The 23,258-nt window shown below is 38.3% G+C and overlaps 3 protein-coding genes across 4 annotated transcripts; 2 read left to right on the top strand and 1 right to left on the bottom strand.

Annotated features, from left to right (window-relative positions):
* Positions 1-157: 157 nt before the first annotated feature.
* On the top strand, positions 158-6,133 carry LOC126805535 (carbon catabolite repressor protein 4 homolog 6). The gene is made up of 15 exons (XM_050532324.1): positions 158-284; positions 364-712; positions 804-970; positions 1,061-1,126; positions 1,474-1,526; positions 2,113-2,194; positions 2,331-2,377; positions 2,607-2,688; positions 3,220-3,312; positions 3,438-3,470; positions 3,547-3,635; positions 3,737-4,877; positions 5,031-5,116; positions 5,297-5,381; positions 5,658-6,133. Exons 1-15 carry the CDS (start codon positions 195-197, stop codon positions 5,724-5,726), a joined length of 2,532 nt encoding a protein of 843 aa, XP_050388281.1. The 5' UTR covers positions 158-194; the 3' UTR covers positions 5,727-6,133.
* Positions 6,134-7,806: 1,673 nt separating this feature from the next.
* Positions 7,807-9,565, top strand: LOC126782259 (3-ketoacyl-CoA synthase 11-like). Its single transcript, XM_050507475.1, has one exon. It carries the CDS (start codon positions 7,842-7,844, stop codon positions 9,378-9,380), a length of 1,539 nt encoding a protein of 512 aa, XP_050363432.1. The 5' UTR covers positions 7,807-7,841; the 3' UTR covers positions 9,381-9,565.
* Positions 9,566-17,321: 7,756 nt separating this feature from the next.
* Positions 17,322-19,137, bottom strand: LOC126784629 (EG45-like domain containing protein). 2 transcript variants are annotated; one of them, XM_050510107.1, is made up of 4 exons: positions 19,029-19,137; positions 18,542-18,842; positions 18,369-18,423; positions 17,322-17,443 (listed from the first exon to the last, which is right to left on the bottom strand). In XM_050510107.1, exons 1-3 carry the CDS (start codon positions 19,132-19,134, stop codon positions 18,417-18,419), a joined length of 414 nt encoding a protein of 137 aa, XP_050366064.1. In that variant the 5' UTR covers positions 19,135-19,137; the 3' UTR covers positions 17,322-17,443; positions 18,369-18,416. The 2 variants fall into 2 exon arrangements, with proteins under 2 accessions (XP_050366064.1, XP_050366063.1); XM_050510106.1 differs by lacking the exon at positions 17,322-17,443 and having other exon boundaries at positions 18,283-18,423.
* Positions 19,138-23,258: the final 4,121 nt, after the last annotated feature.

Raw genomic sequence — 23,258 nt, 5'->3', positions numbered from 1 at the left:
GAGGTTGAAAATGACGTAGCAGCCAGTTAAACATCCACCGTTGAAAAATCTGAGAACGAGTATATAGACGGCTGTGATATCAAATACAACGTGCTACCCTGTGCGTGAGCACATTTAATCACCTCAGTCGTTTCTGAGCGCCAAGTGTAGGCCCCGCCGATTAAAATGACGACGGACTAGGGGTAGCAGAGCTTATGCTACAGAGCATGAAGCGACCTCCTCCTTCTCTTCAATACGTCGTCGTTTCCGCCGCACGCGCCACCGCAATGTCTACGCGCCCTCCCGTACTCTCTCTCTCTTTCTCTCTCCATTTGAGACGTTTAAGCTAACACTAATCGGATTCCTCCTTTTCTCTTTCAACAGTTTCGAGGCGGACGAAACCAAAGCAGGAGAGGCTACTCGAATCGTCCGTTCTCCGGCGGCGACAGACCTCAGTACGTCACCGGAGACTCGCACATCCGGTCCGTCCAGGACGCCAATCTCACCTTCCGGCAAGGCGATACCGGAAGCTACAACAGCCCCACCGGACACCACCGTCCGCGGCCACAGTTTACTCAGAACAATAACTTCCGTCGCACTCCTCCGCCGTCGAGTTACAACAACCAGCCCTACCGTCCGCACCAGCAATTCCGGCCGCCGCAGCAGCGGCCTCAGAAGCCGTTGGATTACCGGAGCTGGGAGTATGCCAAGGCCACACCGCCTCCTAATTCTGGTATAATGAGTCTGAATTTCATGAAGAAGATGAATGATTGTTGGTCTTGATCATAAGTGAGTTTATAGCTTTGTGTGTTTTGATTTGACAGAGAAATTTACAGTGATTTCGTATAATATATTGGCTGATTACTTGGCTAATGATCACCGGAGTAAGCTTTACTATCACATTCCGAGGCATATGATGGACTGGCAATGGAGGAAGAAGAATTTGCTTTTCGAGCTCGGCTTGTGGTCAGCTGACATAATGTGCCTTCAGGTAGATAATGTAAAGATAGTGGATGTTTGAGATGTAAGTGCTTTTGTAGGGGAGTGAGTGAGTGACAGAGTTTTGTGGTTTTGATTGCAGGAGGTTGATAGATTTCAGGAACTTGTGGATGAGTTGACGCCTCGGGGGTACAGTGGCGTATGGAAGGTGTGGTTAAATATGATTTTGTTGATACAAGAACATTTATTTGGTAGTATTTTGATGTCTACATGTTTGGTTTGATAAAGGCACGCAATTAAAAAAAGTATCTTAGCCTTGATGCAGATTTTGGTAGTTGGTAGATTAGTCTTGATGGATGATAATCTGAGATGTATGTTGAGGTCTAAAATGATTTGTACAGTATAGGAACATCATGTTGCTCCTCTAAAACTCCTTTATAGTAGAATAGACCAGGTCTCACTCTATTTACTCGTGTGTTAGTCCATGTGTTTTTTGTAGTTGAAGAAAAGAGAAATATTGAAAATGATGGAAATTAAATGTCTTGGTTTTTACAGATGCGAACTGGAAACCCTTTAGATGGCTGTGCGGTTTTTTGGCGATCATCAAGGTAAGTACTGGATACTGTGTTTTGAAATGGTTAAATTCTTGTCCGTTAGTTATAATCTCCTTGTCTCCTATGTATATCATATATCATGATATGTGAGCGCCTATTTTTGTTCTGACTGGATTCCTACATGAATTTCTACATAAGTTGTACTGATCTCCCAATTGGCAGTTGGCTTTGTGGGACAATATTATGGAGGGATGTGAAACTTTACTGGGAAGATAAGCTATAGAATGATGAATTACACAGGCTTTACTACAGAACATAACTGAAGGTCACTCGTAAACAATGGCATATGTTTAGCAATCTGAAAAATAAACTAAAACTCCCCTTGTTTGGATGAAAAGTTTAACAAGACCTACATTATAAGTTAATTGTATTTGGACTGATTCCCCTTCCTCATCTTGGCATAGTCGTCTGTTTAAGTCTTTAATTAACACTGCTTTTACTACAGTAGCTTGTTTGTCTCTTCTTTATTCCTACTTTAAAACATATATATTCATCCTGATAGCACTTATCTGCTGGTACCGCATAATGTTGATGAAACCAGATTTGGTACTGACTCATTTTACCTAAATTTTCTTTATAGGTTCAAGTTGCTTCATGAGGAATGCATTGAGTTCAATAAGCTTGGACTTCGGGATAATGTTGCTCAGATATGTGTGCTGGAGGTATATTAGATTTGAGATTAATAATACCTTGAGCTTACTTGTTATCACCAACATTATTCATTTCTTTTTGTATTCTCGAACTGTTCTTTTTGTTTATATGGTTTCATGCAATATTCTTAGTTTCTTCATTGGACAGTCATTGCGTCAAACTTCGAAGGGAAATAATGCATCTCTACCAACAAGGTGAGAATCTTTAGATTAACTTGCACACATGAGTTTAGTTTTGGTATTCTCTAAGTCATTGGTAATTGGTCATCTAGTTTTGAAGCCGTTTTAATTCTAATAATCAGCTTAATTAATATTTGAAATGGGCAATTCTAATAAGTGTATACACATGATCATTATAATTGATTACACCAGATATTTTCCTTTCTACTGATGTTATAGTACTGACTTAGTTTTACATCTTCAGTTCACCAGGTTCCCATAAAGTTGTTATTTGTAATATTCATGTGCTTTACAATCCTAGACGAGGAGAAATTAAGCTTGGCCAGGTAACAACTCTTATAGTCAAAAGCCACACAAGTTGGTCTGCTTTGTGGTCCTTCTGATTTGCTACACCTTCCTCATAGTTACTTAGATAAGTAGTATGTGCTACAGTTTCGTTCTTCTCAACACCTGTACGGAACTCCTGATTTGCTACACCTTCCCCATAAGTATGGGTGTAAGGGCTACTCATGGGTTCTAGTCTTTCAAAAATTGGTGTCTAATTGTTGCTGCAAGTCTTGGTATTAAATGCATGATAGAAGTGCTCACCCAATCATAAAAACTTGTGCACACTTAAATGAAATCTTTCACTGTTACAGCTACTACTGAAGGTTATAGTATGTGCTATACTAGGTGTATGTCTCAGGTCATGACTATCCCATTGAAAACACTTGTGTTTGCAATATTCTATCAAGATTCAAATAGGATATAGCTAATGGTGTGGAAATCCATAGTGAACCTCTTAAATTGATTCAATGCTAGAGTTTTCATTCTGTTTTAGTCTTCAAATTAAATTTTCCTGTGATTTCCTTCAACAGGTAAGGGTGCTTCTGGAGAAGGCTCGTGCTGTATCAAAATTCTGGAACAATGCTCCCATTGTTCTTTGTGGTGATTACAATTGTACTCCGAAGGTAACTATCTTCACTCTTGAAAATTTTATCTGAAATGTGAAAGGTTCTAAATGATATTTGTATTTTTGGTCTTCGTTTTTGCAACTTTATTCTGATAGCAACCTTTTTGTTGATCTTTCTCGCAGAGTCCGCTATATAACTTTATTTCAGAACAGAAAGTAAGCTACTTTTTCTGTGTTTCCCACCTCCATTAGTTTGTTTTTGCAAATGTGGTTTTTATCATAACCTTTGCAGTTAGATTTGTCTGAAGTGGATAGAGATAAGGTATCAGGGCAAGCTTCAGCTGAAATTGGCCCACCTAGGTCATTTAATCCTAGTTACAGGTATGGTTTATAACAGCCAAATTCTGAATCCTGATAGTAATTCAAATTTTTTTCTTCCAATGTCTCTTATATCTTGAACTGAAAGCTTGACATAATTGCAGGGGTCAGCATGCTCACAATTTTGTTCAAGGTTCACCAAAGGCAGAAGTGAAGGATGCTGCATCAAAGTTGAATGATTTAACCTCAGATTCACAGAACCAGAATAATCCAGAACTCGGTGTAGGGGATACTCCGTTGATGGAAAATGTGTTTTATCCTCAATTGAGCAACACTGGAGACATCTCTGATAAGTCTTACATCGATGTTCCTCATGAAAAAAATGATGGTGGCTTCAATGCTCAAGAAAGCAACGAAACTAAGAAGAATGCTGTGAATTTCTCCACGGTTGAGGTTGGATCAGCTTTCAATGTTCAGGATGATGGATCTGAGGAGGATTCAAGTACTCCATACAGTGAAGGTGACTTGTCTGCAAATCTGAATGATGGGATTCATGCTCATTCTCCTTCAGTATCTTCCCATTCTGAAAAGGTTAATTCTGATGTGACTGAGATTGGATACAAGGACAGCATGGAGCACACCTCTGATTCATATGATGACCCAAATGCTTGCGTAGAAACTGAAAGCATGAACTGTGGTGTCCCTGAACTTTCCTGTACAAAGGATAATGTGACTACTGGGGACGGTTGTAATTCAGATTATGCGGATCCTTTCAATTCGAAAAGTCCTTTGTCTGAGGTCTCTGGTCAGGTGGCCTTTGCTGATGCTATTGAAAGCCCCACATTGGGGAATTTGGGACCTTTGCCATCCAAAGACGATTCTGTAGTTGAGCAGGATAATGCTTCAGCCCAACATACAGTAAATATCTTCTGTAAATCTACTAGTGTAGACCTTGAAGTGCAGAAAAAAATGGAAAATCTTTCTCTTACTGAACTTGATGAAGACATTCCAGGAAATGAGAACACAGCTGATGATGATATAGCATTTTTATCGGCATCACACAACACTGGAGATGGTTTCACATCTATTGCTTCTGATCTTCCAATGGACATGTTTCCTGCATCAACTGATAGAATTGATGATAGTTTATCTTCAGGATTGTATTCAGAGACAGTTGGTATGGAAGAATGTACTTATGATCCAGCACTATGGACTCCAATGGAAATAGAAATTGCTACAGGCAATGGAGAGTGCACTCTTTTGGAGCATCCTTTGAAGCTTAGGAGCACATATACTGAAGTTGAGGTAGTCATGTCGTTCAAGAATTTATTTATTTTTCACCAATACATGTAGTTTACAATCTTGCAATCGATGGTCTTACAGAAACTACAGTTTTTTACATAATCTAGGCAGGTAAGGATCTGAAAATGAAGGCTTACACTTGCTTCATTTTGGCAGGATTGTAATCGGACTAGAGACTCAAGTGGAGAGCCCCTTGTGACCAGTTATAATAGGTGTTTTTTTGGCACGGTAGATTACATCTGGTATATTCTCTACGATTCTGCTGTTTCTAGTGCAATTTCTGTCACTTATGTGCTGCTAAATAGATTAGATGGATTTGAAATTTCATTTATATCAGTGCTTTTGCCAATCTCTTTTTCTCTTATTATAAGTCTGTATGAGAACTATGATTGCTCATAATTGTTGATATGTTTTAATTTTAGGCGGTCTGAAGGTCTGCAGACTGTCAGAGTCCTCGCTCCAATTCCAAAACATGCTATGCAGTGGACTTCAGGGTTCCCAACCAGGGTGGGTTAATTAATGATAAACTAATTTGAAATTTCCCTAGATATCGAACAAAATATCTATTCATTTCTTGTTTTTCAATAATAGCAAATGAATGATTTAAAATATGCGGCTTTTAGTTGTTTACCTGGATTCTCACTATCCTGAATCTTTGTTGCATTGTTTCTATTACAAAAATAGTCAGATACAACAAACCCAGCTTACTCTATCTTAGCTTGAGGTTCCTTTCCTTTTTGTTTCCTCACTTTGCTAACACTACTATTGTGGACTGTTTTTCAGAAATGGGGTAGTGATCACATTGCCTTGGCTACTGAATTGGTATTTACGAAGTGCTCAGACCAATCATAAGTATAACCAGCACAATAGTCTTGACATTTGAAGAGTGCTCGGGGAGAGGTCCAAATCCCCTCACGTCTCGTCGTACCTCCAATTACCTCTGCTTCTTATATTAGGCTCTAGGAGTGTCTCAATCACTTGATTCTCTTCCAATAATTTGATGGTAGTGTTGACTGTTGAGTCTCTTTCAGCAACCCGGTATATAGTACAATTTTGGCCTCAACTCTTGTACATGTTTTGCTATTTGGAGTAGATTTCTGATTTAGAACTGGTCATTGACCTGGTCCTGAATTTACATTTATTTGTATCAACTCCATTTAACTGACTTAAGTAGTTAAGTTAGTTGTCAGGTTAGTACAATCCATCAAGTTGGTGATGGCTCTCAGGTTACTATACCATTGGTTGTTTCATAAGTTGGCACAACATTCAGTGTCTGAACTTGCATGCTTATGCGAAGCTCGAACTTGCGTTTGATTTCTCTCAGTTATACAGTACGAACTTATTATTTTTACAGCAAGCGCCTAAAGAAAGAGGCAAAAGCATTGTAAAAATTTTCGGCAACTTAAGTATAAATTGTTGTATCAAAAAGAAAAAAGAAAGAAACTCGTATAAGTTCTCATATAAATTGGTATCTGGCAGTCTGGTACTTGGTAGCCTTAGGTCATCGCCTTGGCCCACGGCCTGCCGCCCTGCCCTGCTCAAGTTACTCGGTTTACCTATTCACGTCCTCACCATGCCCAAGAATTCACATGAAAACTTTATGATTTGTGTTGGATAGTATTATTGGAACTCTGAATCTGCTTCTCTTCGATTTGAATATGTCTTTCTTTTCTGAAACATGGTCCATGGAGTCAGTATAATGAAGAAGACCACACACTGAGACTTGGCAGCATTTCCTCACTGTACTACTGTATAAAGGACCATTGACTCTTTCACTCTAGTTCACCTTTCTTCAGATCTGTAGAGTAGAAATCTGGTTAACCTTGGGTGAAATTTATGAAACTGAAAAACAGGATTAGCTAAACATTCGGGTTTCGACCACATAACAAGGAATTTGGTTAAGTTTTATAGAGTCATAGAGTTTGATCATGAGTTGATTACCTTCTGAAGTCTGAAGATATAAACAAGAAAATTAAGAAGTAAGATGCCTTTTCTCCTGCATTTCCAAGTTCCAAGCATTAAGAACTAAGATCAAGTTGATCAATGATTTCCCCGATTAGAGGGAGAGATGTCATTTTCCTTCTCTTCTCCATTTGTCCACACAACTCAAAGACCTTAGCAATCTGCATTCCCGGTTCTTCTTCCAAGTGTTGTTTACGTTTCATAGTAGTAGTTGTGACCTATCGTCATCATGTGATTACTATCTCGTTTAGTTTTTAATTTCAAAATTCTACAGTAAATAAATGGTTACAGTTTTACAACTCAGCCCGACACAAGACATTCATTGCTACCAAAATTCATTCGAATATCATTACTCTGCCTCACACTCACTCCCCCTCATATAAAGTCACAAGAACCATTACTGTCTATTACTGTCATCAGTCTCAGGCAGAGAAGGAAGAACTTCAGGTCAGAATTGCATCAAGGTCAGTTTTTTCATCTGGGTCTATATCAGAACACAGTGTTCTTATCTGGGTTTCTTGCAATGCTGATTTCTTTATTCTTAGTTGCATGCAGAACCTGCACTCTTGATATTTCCCATTTTGTTAAAGTGAGAAATTTTACCTGATCTTTTGTTTAAAATGGTTGTTAAAGATTATATCTTTTTGAATTGTATCATATAAAGCGTGTGTTTTCCTTGGTTAGTGATGTGATTGTGAGTCACATATTGCAGGGATTGATAGGGCTGCATTTGCTCTTAAAGTTCTTCTCTTAGATTCCTGTTCCTGTTAGGTCTATAATTCAATTCCTAAAACCCCAAAATCGTTTTCGTGGATTATCTCAAGGAAGTCCAATTCAACTCAACCACTGAACCACCTAAAGCCGTTTTACCATTAACCACCCAAAGTCTTAGAGGAGTAATGATTCACGCTTCTTTAAGATAACTGATCCATTTTATATCACCCAGTCTATTAGCTCTGTGGAACTTTGATCCATATATCAAATTCAGCTTTGATCCATTTGACAATGTCAGGGTCCAATCTGAAAGTTCCTTTAATATCTCCATCACTATCATCACCAAAGCTCCCTGATTTCAAACAATCTGTGAAATTGAAGTATGTAAAGCTTGGCTACCATTACCTCATCACTCATGGAATGTACTTATTCCTAACCCCTCTTTTTGTTCTCACTGCTGCACAACTCTCTACATTCTCACTCCAAGACCTCCATGACCTTCGGGATCATTTGAGGTTCAATCTCATATCTGTTGTCCTTTGCTCAACTCTCTTTGTCTTCCTGTCCACCCTCTACTTCCTCACTCGTCCCCGCCCTGTTTACCTTGTTGATTTCTCATGTTACAAGCCCGAAGATGCTCGAAAAACCACTAGGCAGATGTTCATGAAGTGCTCGCATTCGATAGGGACATTCACTGGTGAGAATCTTGAGTTTCAGCGCAAAATTCTTGAGAGGTCAGGTCTTGGGGAGTGTACATATCTCCCTGAAGCTGTTATAAGGGTGCCTCCTAATCCATGTATGGCAGAGGCAAGAAAAGAAGCTGAGATGGTAATGTATGGTGCCATTGATCAGCTGTTTGAGAAAACTTTAATTAAACCGAAGGACATTGGTATTTTGATTGTAAATTGTAGCTTGTTCAATCCAACACCGTCTTTGTCAGCTATGGTGATCAATCATTATAAGCTAAGAGGGAATATTATTAGTTACAATCTCGGTGGGATGGGATGCAGTGCTGGTTTGATCTCGATTAATCTTGCAAAAGACCTTCTTCAAGTCCACCCGAATACCTATGCGTTGGTGATTAGTATGGAGAACATCACTTTGAATTGGTATTTTGGCAATGACAGATCAATGCTTGTGTCAAACTGCTTGTTTAGAATGGGGGGAGCTGCAATGTTGCTTTCGAACAATAGGTCTGATAGGCGTCGATCCAAGTACCAGTTAGTCCATACTGTTAGAACACACAAAGGTGCTGATGACAAGTGCTTCTCTTGTGTTACTCAAAAAGAGGACCCTGCAGGGAAAATCGGAGTTTCTTTATCGAAAGATCTTATGGCAGTTGCTGGGGATGCTTTGAAGACCAGCATTACAACTTTGGGTCCTCTAGTGTTACCTATGTCTGAACAGTTGCTATTCTTTGCTACACTAGTTGGGAGAAAGCTTTTCAAGATGAGGATAAAGCCTTACATCCCGGATTTCAAATTGGCTTTTGAACATTTCTGCATACATGCTGGAGGAAGAGCTGTGCTGGATGAATTGGAGAAGAACTTGCAGCTTTCGGACAGACATATGGAGCCTTCAAGAATGACCCTTTACAGATTTGGCAACACTTCAAGCAGCTCACTTTGGTATGAACTGGCTTATATAGAAGCCAAGGGGAGGATGAAGAATGGTGACAGAACATGGCAGATAGCATTCGGGTCTGGCTTCAAGTGTAACAGCGTGGTTTGGAAGGCTTTGAGGACTGTGAATCCAGTAAAGGAGAAGAACCCCTGGATGGATGAGATTGACATGTTCCCTGTCGATGTTCCAAAGGTCTCAGCCCTTTAAACTCCCAATGGTTCCACATTTCGTTTAGGTGTGTGAGGGATAGCTGGCTTTCTCTTTTAGTCATATAACTTTGATCTTGATTGTGCTTCTGTAGTGTGAGAATGATTTAGGCTGCTCTTTCCTGGGTGATCCATGATTCACAATCAGTCCTTGGTAATGTTCATAAATGATTGATAGTTCTTGGATTTTGCCTACTTTTTTGTCTTCTGCTACCTGAATTTAGCATGTTCAAATGGGTGAAGCTTAATACATTAGTCTATTAGACATGTTTTGACAGGATTCAAAGCTATCGTGACATATTTTGTGTTTTTCGTACAAGACTTTAACTTTCAAATAACAAACAAATTTTGGCTTGGTTTTCTTTTCATCTCATTACGCACCAAGCCATATATATTGCCTCTTAGAGTCTAGACTAAACATCCATATATCAGAGATGTTCCATTTTCCCAAGAGGGTTGACAATACTGGGAATCGATACACAACACTTGAGAGGACTTATTATGATAATGAGAGACCAGTGAATGTACGGGATGATGCCACCGCCGGCTATATAGTACCTTTGATCAGGGTGTCGAGTTCTTCATCGCCACGAGTTGCAAGCTGCAGATGCAAGGGAGATATACGCTTCACCTTTAGATCATTGCTTGCATTACCTGCCAACTCCAACACTTCTGCAGTCAGATACTCCAAGTACACAGAAGCTGTAGCACCAACTCTTCCACTAGCTGGAACCCTTGTCTTCGACTTCCCGGTTACTGCAGGAATATCTGTCGCTCATGGAAAAATTAAGCATTATTGGGACGAAGTCTCTTACTGCCAGTTAGATACCCTCATACCCACCGCCGAGAGACAGAAAAGGGCCTAGGCTGTTGTAAAATGCCTTTGGGCCTAGGTTGATAATCCATTTGGATTAGGTCTTTGGGTTCACTATGAACACCGTCCGGAACCCAAAATCCTCTGAAATTGTTCAGGGTATTACGGTCAGTTCCAGTTTTAGGTCTCCTTTTACAATAAAACTTCTATAAATAAACAATGTCTAGAACGGAAGACATGATTACTTTAGCGAGATTATTATATTATTGATAAATGAATAATTTATAGAGTTTTGTTGTTATTCCAGCTGAATTGATGATAAACGTTTGGTTTGATTACTACGTCTATTTTAGTTAGGATTCTATATTTATTCACTTTTCAAATTTGGTATAATTTCATGTCTAAAAGTAACATTAAAATGATAAGTGTGTTTCAGGAGAATTATTATTCTACCCTCGTGTGTGTCTTAGCCTTATTAGGTTTCCTGTTAGAAAGAGATTCGCATCTCTGTAATAGATTAGAACTTCGAATCCTACGGGATTCAAGTTATGTAATGCCTATATATAGGCCTCATTATCAATCAATAAAGTGTTACATTCTGTTCTATTACGTCGTTATTATTCTCGTTTCGTTCCTCCTCAAACATGTTATCATGCACTTTGTTCTAAAGTGTCTGAGTGACGAGGTCACCACCAGAAATTCATCCCTAGCCCTGGAATTACCCCCCCCCCCCCCCGACATCCTTTTCTTTTTGACATCGCCGGAAATTTTGACCTGACAAATTGTTGTCGAAAAAAGAGAAAAAAAAAACCAGCAAATCGTAATTTCTATGGGCACCCAAGATTTTCCTCAGGGCACCCTACTTTCATGATCGACCTCGCCACCAGCGACCTGCTTTTTGATCCGGCTCTAGTTTTTCGTCGAGTCTCCCCCGACTCCGTTGTCATCCCATCCCAGAGCCTGGATTCGTCCTTCCGACGGCAGACCTCGGCCCGACGTCACCTGCATCCTCTGATTGACGTGACAACGTCTTGCATCTCGATCCTCCTCGCGCCGTCTCTGTGACTGCCCCGCCATGACCCTAAAGTCGTGGGCGCCCTCAACCGTCGCCTCACCTTTCCTAGTCGTCCACTCCGACGTCATTGATTTCTGCAGTCAAAATCAACCAATTCGGCAAATCCAGATGTCTACCGTATCGGGGGTCCGTTGACCTGACCCAGCCCAGCAGCCCTTTGAGCCTCAGCTTTTCCGAGCCCAATAGCCTTTATGGCTCTAAACTCCCATTTTACTCTTTTTCTTTTCCTATTCCATTATTTAATTGTTTATTTGCACGTATAGTTTCTAACTATATTTCACGTGCTCTTATAGGAAAAGTGATCACTCGTCGTACTATGGTGATGACATTCATGCTGAGATGAACGATACTTTTGTCATATACATGCGATTTCAATCGTATCCTCAAAAGGATTTTATGTCATCGGACGAAAATCGAAAATGAATCCAACAAGCAGCTTCCTGCATGATGATCGATTTGCAGAGCAATTTAATTATATGCGGTCTATTTGGCAGACCAACAAGTATGTTTTTCTTAAAATTGCAGCTTTTGAACATATATATAAATTATCGAGCGCTATTAGCCTTCTTCATGTTTATTTTCCGGCCTTTCTTATAACGCCGATGAGACCAAAGAGGGATATGATTCCCCTCTTGGTCGACTTTTTCGTGTGACGGTCCTGGGGGAGTCACATTATTATTTAAAGAGAAGAAATCGATTTCGTGTGGTCGCCTGAGTGCACCGCTGTTTTGAGTGCGATCATGAGAATCGCCAATATGCATCGATTATTTTGTGACCATATACATCACAATTCTTCTAATTTCGGTTACATACTCGAATAGTTTCGATTATTCGAAACCTATACAACCCTCGTTTCTTATGGATGCGTCGTCATCGCGACTGTTATTTGAATGTTTGAGTTTTCCTAAACTCATGTCTATAAACGATAATCCCAAGATCTACGTACTCATTTATTTGAGTTGAAATTCATTACTCTGAAGTAGCACTATTTGCTGACAAAAGGTCCTTAAAATAACGAATTCCATGGGACACACTTAAAGTGATTCAATAAATGTCTATGACGTTATATTACCAGAGTTGACCTTGCTGCATACTCCACATCCAAGAAACGCGTGCCATTTTTGCACATGTATCTATTTATTGAGGGAATTTTGGAGATGGAAATGTAACATTCTTCCATTCTCAAGTAAGCAAATTTTTGAGCCTTAGGCTAAGGCTCTGCCCGATCCGATATGCAAGATTTTGTTGCTACGAACTTATGATTAGTCAATCTATTTTGACTATGTTTTTTGCTTACTATTTTTTCAAGTATGACGTTAGAATTGCCATGTTTCTTGCTCGACTGTAGCTTAAGTCGTCTATTGGAATTGGAAGCTTGTTTGTGTTGTATTAAATATTGACATATTCGATAAAATTTCTCGTCTTTCTTGTTAACAAGATGAACTCGTGAGAATTTTATTTGCTTTAAACCTAGCATGAATGGTCAACGTTTGCAACTCACGTAGTTTTTAAATTGGTCGCTTTTCCCGGTTACTGTTCCAGCGTTTTAGCCGCCTTCCGGCCACTTGCCGGCGTTTCCGGCGCCACCATCCGGTTCCTGTCGGCGTCCCCTATCGGACATGCAGCCTCGGCCTCCTTTCCGGCCAGCTCCGACCGCCGCCGACCGGTTTTTTAGCAATCGGCGCCGTCGGTTTCCGGGGCGTTTTCTGCGATTTTTCATCGTTTCTCGTCACTTTTCCAGCATTTTTCCAGCAATTTTTACTGCTGTGTTTTCCCAGTCCAAATTTCACCTGGTTTTGAGTTATTTTGACATGGTTTTCCGGTTAATTTTTCGGTTTTTCTCCAAGTCGTTTCGTAGCTCAAACGATTTTAGTATTATCGGTGACCACCTGCACCAATTGGATGGTTTTTACCACCCTATTTGTTTGGTATTCAACTGTTACAATACCATGTTTTTTCGACTCTTAAGTTGAAGAATGTAGTTCTATTGCCATGTGATACATTCGATGGGATTGCCATTTGTTTCAATCCCCCCTCTTACAATATCCTATGATGTATTGTCTAGAGAAGTTCTCCGCGTCGTTGACTCTCATAATTTATTTTGAGCATGTCCCGCCGTGAAATCGAGTGTCTTGCTGATTTCATAACCACTCACACTGTCTTACGGCGCAGGTAGTTGTTTTACGGATCTCGTGTGGAGATTGTGTTTTATATCTTTGTGTCTTGCTAAGTTTTAAAAGGTCATATATGTCAATGATACATTTTCATCTTGATACTTATGTTGAGAATATAGAGGAATATCTTTGTCAGAAATTCTACAAAATTGGTTGTACGCAACCCGGCAGCTGCCTCGCAACCCTGCACCCATTGCTGCCCCTACATCCCTGCAGACCGGCAGCCCCTGCAGCCCCGCAGGCCCTCCTGACAAAACGTGCTTACTTGATGACTCTTCCGTTGAGCATATTCCATTCTTACAAAGTATTTAAAGTGACATTAGTGGACCATATCCAACTGAATGCGGACATTTTTCGGTATTTGTATGGTATAGGTTAAAAGTATCGACGCGTTGGTCACACATCGCTTTGCTTTCCACATTGAACACTCCATTTGCTAAAGTTTTTTGCTATGATCATCATCCTAAGGGCTCACTACCCTTCACATCCTCTCAAATATATTTGATTGGATACCATTGGAGAGTTCACCTCCACGACTTTGATGAATTCGTTTTGCATATCTACTGGGATCGTTGTTGAACATATTATTCCTCATGTTCATTCACTGCACAATCCAGCAGAGCTCGGACTTGGTTATGGGTACTAACATGCCGATTTTTGCATGGGGATATGTAATGATGTTGCATGCAACGACACTTATTCGTTTCAGACCCACAACTTTCCAAGCGTTTAGTGCGTACCAGATGGTCACTGGATTCGGTCCCAACGTTCTTTTCACTAATGCCTATTTGGTTAAGTTGTTTATGTGTCTCTATTGTAGTAATCTCAATGGGTTTACTTGAAACGATTAAGTATTTTGGTTGGTTATGATTTATGAATCACCAACACTTGCCCGCTATTTCCAATCTACAACCGTGAATCTCTATCATGCGATATTAACAGACGGTCACTTTGATGAGACATACTTCCCGTCGTTAGGGGGAGATATGGAATGCTCCCATTCCGGTTTTAACGCCAGGAATTGACGTGGTATGGCACTATGTCTCATTATATCTCGCACTGCTATAAGTGAGCAAAAGTGTAACGCATTATCAACCTCCAGAAAGTTAAAAGATTCGATGCTCAATGACTTTACCGATATTGCGCAAGTGAGGAGATCACACATACATGTTGTGATGTGCCGGTAAGGTTGGAACTCTCAGTTTATGGGAGAATTTCATATGACCTAGTTTTAGCACCGTTGGCACCATTCCTGACAGTGGGAAGGAAGCTGGTGATGACACCATTGTACGTTGTGGTGCTGTTGGCGCTCGTGGTATTGCATCATAAAACAAGGGCGACAAATGCAAAGATGGACTAGTAAAGGTCATAGCGTCGGTCTTGGCTCCTACCTAGATGAGGGGAGACCATTATTCTCTGGAATCAAAAACCAGAAAGAAGCGAGGTGCATAGACACAAGTATTTCGCCCATCATCAAGAGATATTCTCTAAACATGTGTATCAACTAAGTTTATGTGGGACGCTACAGACTCCTTTTGTTGATGTTACAGAATAATAGAAATCTCACAAATTAATCGTATACAACGCCTGCGTGTTTTTAATGGATTGATATCCCATGATGGATGATGTATTCGCTTATGCTCTTATTCCGTTGTAAAGTATCAACGATGAACAACTTGACCGAAGTGGAAAGAATCAATACTGGCTGAACTAGACTTGTTATATTAGTCATTGTTCGTAAGTGTAATGAGAATGATGAAGTCATGCGATATTTGCAAGACTTATGGCGCAAAGATTGTCTCATTATCCTAGTATTGACTACGATGGGTTATATTCTCTCGTTATGGACATAATTGCTTTCTCCTACTTGATCAGTAGTAGTGTCCATGAAAACTGATTTGTAGCATATGATAATGGTCATAAAATATCTGTAAAGGGATCTTGATGCAGATATGAGAGTGCCAGAGGGACTTTAAATGTCTCTAGACCACAGAGAGCTTATGTAATCAGATTGCGACATTCAAGAGAATGTAGTACAATCGATTGCAAGAACTCATACTCATATGTGTTCATATGAAAGCTAATTCTTGATTCTCGATTCCGTCTAAGTATAGATGATGAAGAGATTCAATGAGATATACATTCATACATGTTAGTGTTGTTTGGACACTATTGCTTTCATTATGATGTGATTAACTATGCGCCTATGCATCGTCATTGGACTTGCATTGCTCCCTTGACATGTGTTTAGTTCTACACTTAGTGAACCAACACAAATCATATCCACACCAACGCGATTAGTAGCTCCAGTAGCATCAATGTATGCCTTGGTGTAGCAGTCGACACTGGTAGCGTAGAGGATGCGTACGATTCCGTCTCTAACCAAAATCAGTCCTTCATTGGTCCATTCCCTCATTCTTTTGTGAAAGACACATTGAATGTGATGAATCAGAATCTGTCCAGTTTCGTAGGTCAACTTCAACAAGACCTACATGACAGCTCGCTCAATAAAATATGGTGAAATTGGTACTGTTGGAAAGGTCTATGTGTCTAATTTCCAGGGATACCAACCATTTGTTCATAGCTATCATATTGAGTGAGTTATGGCCATTTTAGCAAAGTATGACAGTTATGTCCGGAAATTTGCAAGTCAGTCAACTTCGACAGAGTACTGTGAACTGCTCCGATCTAATTAGGTTGTGAACTTTATGTCATTGGAAATCCACTGGTGTCTACTTTCCAGAACATTTTACGGTTCGTTGATACTTATTTTGACAAAGATGTTATGACCGTTTAAGTGAGTGAAGGTCATTCTACCCGAGAATCTGATTTTCATTGCAAACTCTTGTTTCGAGTTGTTATGCAATCTTGTTTCCTAAGATCTAAGTTTGGATAAGTGTAATCTAAGGATGAGTGGCTAAATTAATGATTAATCATTAGCCCAATACTACTTTGAGAAGCATGTAATGAACGTTGTATACATTATACTTCGTACTCCATGATTATGACACTAATCATGGGGAGTTGTTTCGTAGATTTCAGGATGAGTCTATCTCATATGATGCTATCAAATGTAGACGGTGTGTTGTGCTCTTTTCCCCTTCGATCAAGCTTTTGTTTTTATCCAATAGCTTTTTATTTTGCTTGACAAGGTTTTTACTGAGGCAACGATGTGTGCACCATGCAACCTAGGCATGCGACACAAGGGGAAGTGTTCCATGAGAATTACTATTCTACCCTCGTGTGTCTTAGCATTATTAAGTTTCCTGTTAGAGATAGATTCGCATCTCTGTAATAGATTAGGATTCTGAATCTTACGGGATTCAGGTTATGTAATGCCTATATATATGCCTCATTATCAATCAATAAAGTATTACGTTTTGTTCCATTACGTCGTTATTATTCTCGTTTCGTTCCTACTCAACAAAGTATAAATAATTACTTTCCTTAATTTGTATTATGAATTTTATTCACTATTTATTTTAAATATTTGATCAATTATTAATTATTTTAATTGATTATTTAAATTTATTAAATTAATTATTACTTTATATATTGGATGGGACCGAAAGAGATTTTTTTTAAAAAATTATCTTATGCATTTAGCGAGATTTCTAGTAATATACACTCATCCCGACTCGGAACTTGAGAAAATTATTACTTAAGAGAAATTATTAATTTGTCAAATATTCATTTATCGATGATAGACTATAACTCTAAACTCTAAGCACTAATTAAAAGCCGAGAATGAATCCGAGGTAAATGGCGAATCATACCACATGATCTTTTTGGTACCATGAAAAATTGATAGAAAATCCAAAGACGGTGTAAACATAAACAAAAACTTTCAATTAGGTCATAACTCACACTGTTTGACATCAACAACAAATAAGAGAATTCAATTCACATCTGGTAGTTATGTGTTGCCCGACTTACAGTACGTAGTAGATGACTTGGTTGCTTAGAAGCTTTGGAACGTCATTGACGTACATAGTAATCATCTAGAAAGAACACCAACCATATCCCTTTGTAAGTTGATACGTATTTCATATATGTTGGTTGACAATAAGAATTAAAAAAGACACTACGCATTTTAGGTTTTAGACTTGAATTTTACATATGGTTCCGTATATATGTGCACTCAAAGAGATAAAGTAATTATTGGATGATCAAAGGTGTGGAAGACTGCGTGATTCGTTCTAGTCTTCTGAAGAGAATTTGGATTAGCTAGGTACTATGAATGCTACACAAAGTAGTAAACTATAAACGAATTAACTAGGTAATTACTAATTAGGGACCTTGCATGTTAAGGCTGAAATATTGTAAGTCATATACAGTATATAGTGAAAACAAAAGGGAAACAGCAAACGCGAAGTTTGGAAGTAATGTTTGAAAGTAACATGTATTCATGTGAGAGGAGTTGAATTTCAGGCAACCCTGGATGAGAGCACGCGTTTAGTAGAAAATAATCGCAATCTGTTGCATGAATCATGCCTCTGATCACCTAGCTAGTATCTAGGCTACTGCATACATTTCTTTCGTATATTAAAGTAATTACACTGTTATTTTTCTTGGTTTGATATGCTCGTTACCTTTCTCAATATCGAGTTATCGACACACAGTTAAGGAGTTTAATCTTCAATATGAACCTTTATCATCTTCTACTGCAGAATTCACATGCAATGTAGATCTATGAATATGCATATGCATGTATATATCAGCTGGAGGATCGATCTTTACCTAAATAGCACGTATTAAAATTTTTCCATGGTTACAAGAATATTACAACGTACATACTTATAAACATTACAAGTTCAGCTGCATCCATCCATGCAGAAAAAAACATACATGAAAGCCAATCATACGTAGAGAGTAGCTAGCTACGCTAAGCAACCAGATTAGTTGGTGATGAGAAAGGGCCCTTACCAGGCGTGTAGGTATTGATTATCAACAATTTGCACGTTGCCTTTTGATTCAAACCCTGCAAATTAATGAGAAACAGTTGCAATTAAGACAGTCAAGAATGCCGACTCAAGATTTAGAAGGTTCAAAGAAGCACATATGGGGGTATTGGTACGTATATGTATATCACCACTTACTGCTGAAATTCAACGTTAACAAATGAAGCAGAAGAGTTGGCGATGGCAGCAAATGCGGTTGTGGAAAGCACCATGGTAGCATCATCTCTGGAAGGCCTTGACACAGAAGAAAGTGCACGATTCACAATCTCGATCTGAATCGTCTTCCCTGGAATGCAAGTTTTCGGGACAGCGGCGCTTATGCACCTCACAAGATACTGCATACCACAGGCTGCTCCGTTATCCCATATTCCTTCTCCGGCTGACCCGAACAGGTTGCTTGAAGGAAACTGGGAGGCATCGCTACCAAAGCATGCCGTAGCTGCATATATGTATGGACAGTATGGTACATGCACCCCTCATTAGAGTTGTAGTGGAATATATATAATAATCCCAACGTACAGTGTACTTTAAAACCTATATATGCAGTTAGCTTGGAAATAATCGAGCAACCTAAAACTAACTTCACGTATAGAGGGCGCACAGGGAGCGAGCATATGATACTTACGCAGATAAGGCGGTCTGTAGTGGGCAGCCGTGCCAACATCGGCCTGAGAGGAACGGAAGAAAGTTGCGAGAACGAGCAGGCATGGAAGAAACCGGAGAGGAGACATGCTTTCTTCACAAATGAGAAAATGTTAAAATTGATTTACAAACAGATCGTCTGATCGATATAGTTTACAATTAGCGCTGCGCACAGTTGTTATTTTATGTTGAGAATTTTGTGACATAATTAATAGAGAGATGGACAATCCCGTCAAAGTCAAATATTGAAACATTACGAGGTGCATGACATTTAATTTTTTGTAAGCTAATAATAATATTAGGACAACAGCAAAACTAAAAAAACAGATACAAGAGTAAAACCAACAAAGCATGAAACAGAAAAACGAACAAGAATGCAAACAAGCTAGCTACAAACCTAACAAACAAACAATATATATACGATACTGTTAAGTGGTTACAACTTACAACTAATGCATGTACTTACTAGATTTGAGGAGAGAGCAGAGATTCAGGAGATGGTTGAGCTAGTTTTACTGGTTTTATTTCTCATATGCAATCCTAGCTTCCTCCATTTTTCGTGAACGTAGTAGTTCATGATCGATATCAGTCCGCAACACATTTTGTCGATAGTACGTAATTACTTAATAACTTTATAATTAAGTGAAACTAGCTTCATTAATTATCAATATTTCTGCTTCCATCCACCCAGCCACTCAAGCAAAGAAACTTCAGTTGATCGAGGACATATATATCTCTTCTTCTCCGCGAGAAAAAAAAAAGAAAAAGAAAAAAAAACCAAACTAAATATACGTATATACATACAAGAAGTTTTGAACAAGATGCATGCATGGTGAACCAACCTTATTATCAGAAGCTAGGGGAGGAGGAAAACCCTTGTACGTTTAGCCTTTGTTTTCAGTTGGCCGGATCTACTTTACACAATTACACACTACTCGTATATAGATAATTAAATATGTCACACACATCGATCACCCATCAATGATCGAATAAGATTGATCCTTAGACGGCTTTTAAGTTACCTGACTTGCTAGCTACGGCTGTCTTGCACTCTTGCTCTTATTAACTAGTTAAATTTCATGATCTTCACCTCTAATCATATGCTAGCTAGAACCTGGGTTGCACTGACACGTGATTTAGCCCCCGTATCGTGTGTCCGACACGGACATGAATACGTTTGGACACGAGAAAATATGTCCGGACACGCGTATCTTAAACGAACACGCAATGGACACGCGTATCTCGAATGTGGACACATCATGAACACGCGTATCTTGTATGGGACACGCAATGGACACACAAATACTCAATTTAATAGAGAAAATCTAAAATTGTGAGCAATGAGATTCGAACCATGAATCTCTCATTTACCTTGAGACTCCTTAACCACTCTTGAAGAATGACTTTTATTAACATTAATGCATATTCTAATATATATAGAAATGTAAATATTTTCAAACTCTATAAATTAACATTTTTTTAATAAGCATATATATTAAAATTAATATTTAATTGACGTGTCTACCACGTGTCCGTGTCTAAAAAAAATTTAATTTCTCGTGTCCGCGTATCGTATTGTGTCTAATACGGATACTCGTATCCGTGTATGTACTACATCTGGCCTAGAACAAGGATCGATGGCCTTTTCCGTTATCTAGCTAGTTAGTCAAAAACAAAACTTGGCGGCAGCACCCGGATATCGAACTGATATAAGTTGAAGAGTAATCCAAGAACCAACACAAAAAATGAAACAGTCTCCTCATCAGCCGCCTGCTTTAATTCAGTTACAGAATTAACAGAACTGAACTATGATGTTCCATGTGGTACAAGGTCGTCTCCATCTCATTTATGCTAAATATGCTGTAGGAGTTGTCTTGAGATCAAATTGAGGGTGCTGGTGATCTGCCAATGATACTCCTTAGCTTGAAGACTTCATTTGTAGCATAAATGATTAGAAATTGTGTAATCTCTAGCCACAAATTACATTTTTGTGGCTATCGATTATGTTCACTATGCATTCAATAACCTTTGCATACTGTGGCAGATCCAAGATTCATAACTCGGGGACTTAAATATTTTTCCTCAACGATTAAAATGATAGAAATTTATAACACATAAAATTTTTAACTATAATGTATTAGATGTATACCTTGTTGATGTGAAAATAGCAATTCATTCATAATTACTCATTACCATACGTTTAGTCGATTCCAAAGAGAAATTTTTGGAACTGATCAAATAGCTTAATCAAAATTAATGTCAAATGAAAATAAAATAGATTAATTACATGTTGAACAAATCAATGAATATTGGAAGTAAATAGAAAAATATACACAAAAATTGGCATTTGTTGGGATTTGATCTTAGGTGGGCTTGATATTAACAAAACTTCAAAACCACACATACAAAACTACACCATATGAACATATGACATATATTTAGTTAACTATTTCCCTAATTCTTAGAAGGACTTAGTCTCCCCACAAACCCACCTAGATCCGCGCCTATTTGCATACAACAGATTCATGCACATGCAGTACGTCAGCACTGATTATGATTTTCTTGCTATATATCTGTTGATCAAATATATATGAAATGCTATACCAAGTTGAAAAATCCAGTACCAACATACATAGCATGTATACACTAATGCACATAAACTTGTAGCACTAAAATTGCGTATTAGTATTATTCCAGGGGAGATTAACATAATACCTCTGTTAAGCGCAGAACAAATTATATATCAGCAATAGCGCCCGAAGAATTAAGCAGATCCAAACTAGCGATCGCGATCGCGAAGCTGAAATTCTTGAGAATATCGTGTATGAAATGAGAAAATAAATTCAAAAGAAAATGAAATCTTAATCAGGTATATATGCAATAATTTGATTCAATGTTTCAATTCCACAGCAAAAGCGAGTTTACTTGCAAGGAAAATCTTCCTCAACTCTACGTTACGATGATGATATGGTCAATTCAAAACGTAAATTACTTAATCTCCTCATAAGATGATGCATGTTCGATTGATAAAACATACGGCATGATCCGTGTGAAGTAAGTTGGTGGTCAATAGAAAACATTGATTGTAGGACAATGAAGCTAAATTTGACATAGATTGCATAAATCATCCATTTCATCGTTTGCGCGTAACATAATTTTTGTGTGACTTTTATATAGATATATTTACCATTATGCATATGTTTCCTTTAACAATATTTGATATTCATTACTTGGTTCGTTTTGTTGCCCAAATTCTTATAGTCATTCAATTGAAAATATGGAACAACCATATTGAGAAGTGCACTTTCCAAACATATTGATAAATGCATGTGCAATATATTATGTGTGATAGAGTACACTGTGACCAATTTTTTTAATTTATTTTCTATGCGTTTATTGGACGTGAATAGTACATATCTGTGTCATGAATATAACATAGACATTACATCAATATGTGAAAGATGTTTTTTTAGTAACTTTATGTTGAGTTGTAATTACCAAGGATAGTTGTACAGTGTTACCTAATATAAGCTGTAGTTGATAGTTATAGATAAATAAGTACATAACTGCAATGGTATGTATAAGTTAAGAACCATAGGAAGATGTTGAAATTAGATAAATTTCAATGATGCAAAATTGATCATTTACTTATCAGAATCCTCTAATTGGCCGACTATTATATTTGTCATTGGATTTTGATTTTGTCACTCCATGAGACGTTAAAAAGCCAGTTTCTCTCCAACAAAAAAGACAATAACACGTGGCACTTCGACTCTTTTAATTGTGCATAACTTCTATATATATATATATAGAAATTGCGACACATCTACCTACACACTTTCAGATTCGAAAACAACAAGTTACATCGAAAAACTAATCAAATGCATCAAAAAAAAATCTCACCAAAGATGACAAACACAATTACTTGGATCTTTTAATTTGGTTTTTAAACAAACTCGATGATCATGAAGAATAGAAACACCACATTTAAAAGTGAAAAGAAGAAGAAAAAAGAAAAGAAATGTGTAGAGAACACAATTAATTTTTTTATTTGAGGATGAAAGAATTCATTTAAGAGCTAAGGAGGTCAAATACACTACACATCCAACCGCTACTGCATCACGGTAAACATACATGATACTCGAAAATCAAGGGAACACGTAGTAAGCACTCTATTCTAGCAATGAAGCACAACCGACATTACACCCATGAA

The sequence above is a fragment of the Argentina anserina genome, chromosome 2 (genome assembly GCF_933775445.1).
Source record: "Argentina anserina chromosome 2, drPotAnse1.1, whole genome shotgun sequence".
NCBI classification, from domain to species: Eukaryota; Viridiplantae; Streptophyta; class Magnoliopsida; order Rosales; family Rosaceae; genus Argentina; species Argentina anserina.
The sequence above is the reverse complement of the archived record's forward strand: the minus strand, read 5'-3'. Positions and strand labels throughout refer to the sequence as shown.

Coding starts and splice junctions, on each gene's coding strand:
- LOC126805535 (XM_050532324.1), top strand. CDS start 195: ATGCTACAGAGCATGAAGCGACCTCCTCCTTCTCTTCAATACGTCGTC. Junction 285..363: donor CAATGTCTACGCGCCCTCCC/GTACTCTCTCTC, acceptor CTCTTTCAACAG/TTTCGAGGCGGACGAAACCA. Junction 5,382..5,657: donor CTTCAGGGTTCCCAACCAGG/GTGGGTTAATTA, acceptor ACTGTTTTTCAG/AAATGGGGTAGTGATCACAT.
- LOC126782259 (XM_050507475.1), top strand. CDS start 7,842: ATGTCAGGGTCCAATCTGAAAGTTCCTTTAATATCTCCATCACTATCA.
- LOC126784629 (XM_050510107.1), bottom strand. CDS start 19,134: ATGTCTCCTCTCCGGTTTCTTCCATGCCTGCTCGTTCTCGCAACTTTC. Junction 18,843..19,028: donor CTACAGACCGCCTTATCTGC/GTAAGTATCATA, acceptor ACATATATGCAG/CTACGGCATGCTTTGGTAGC.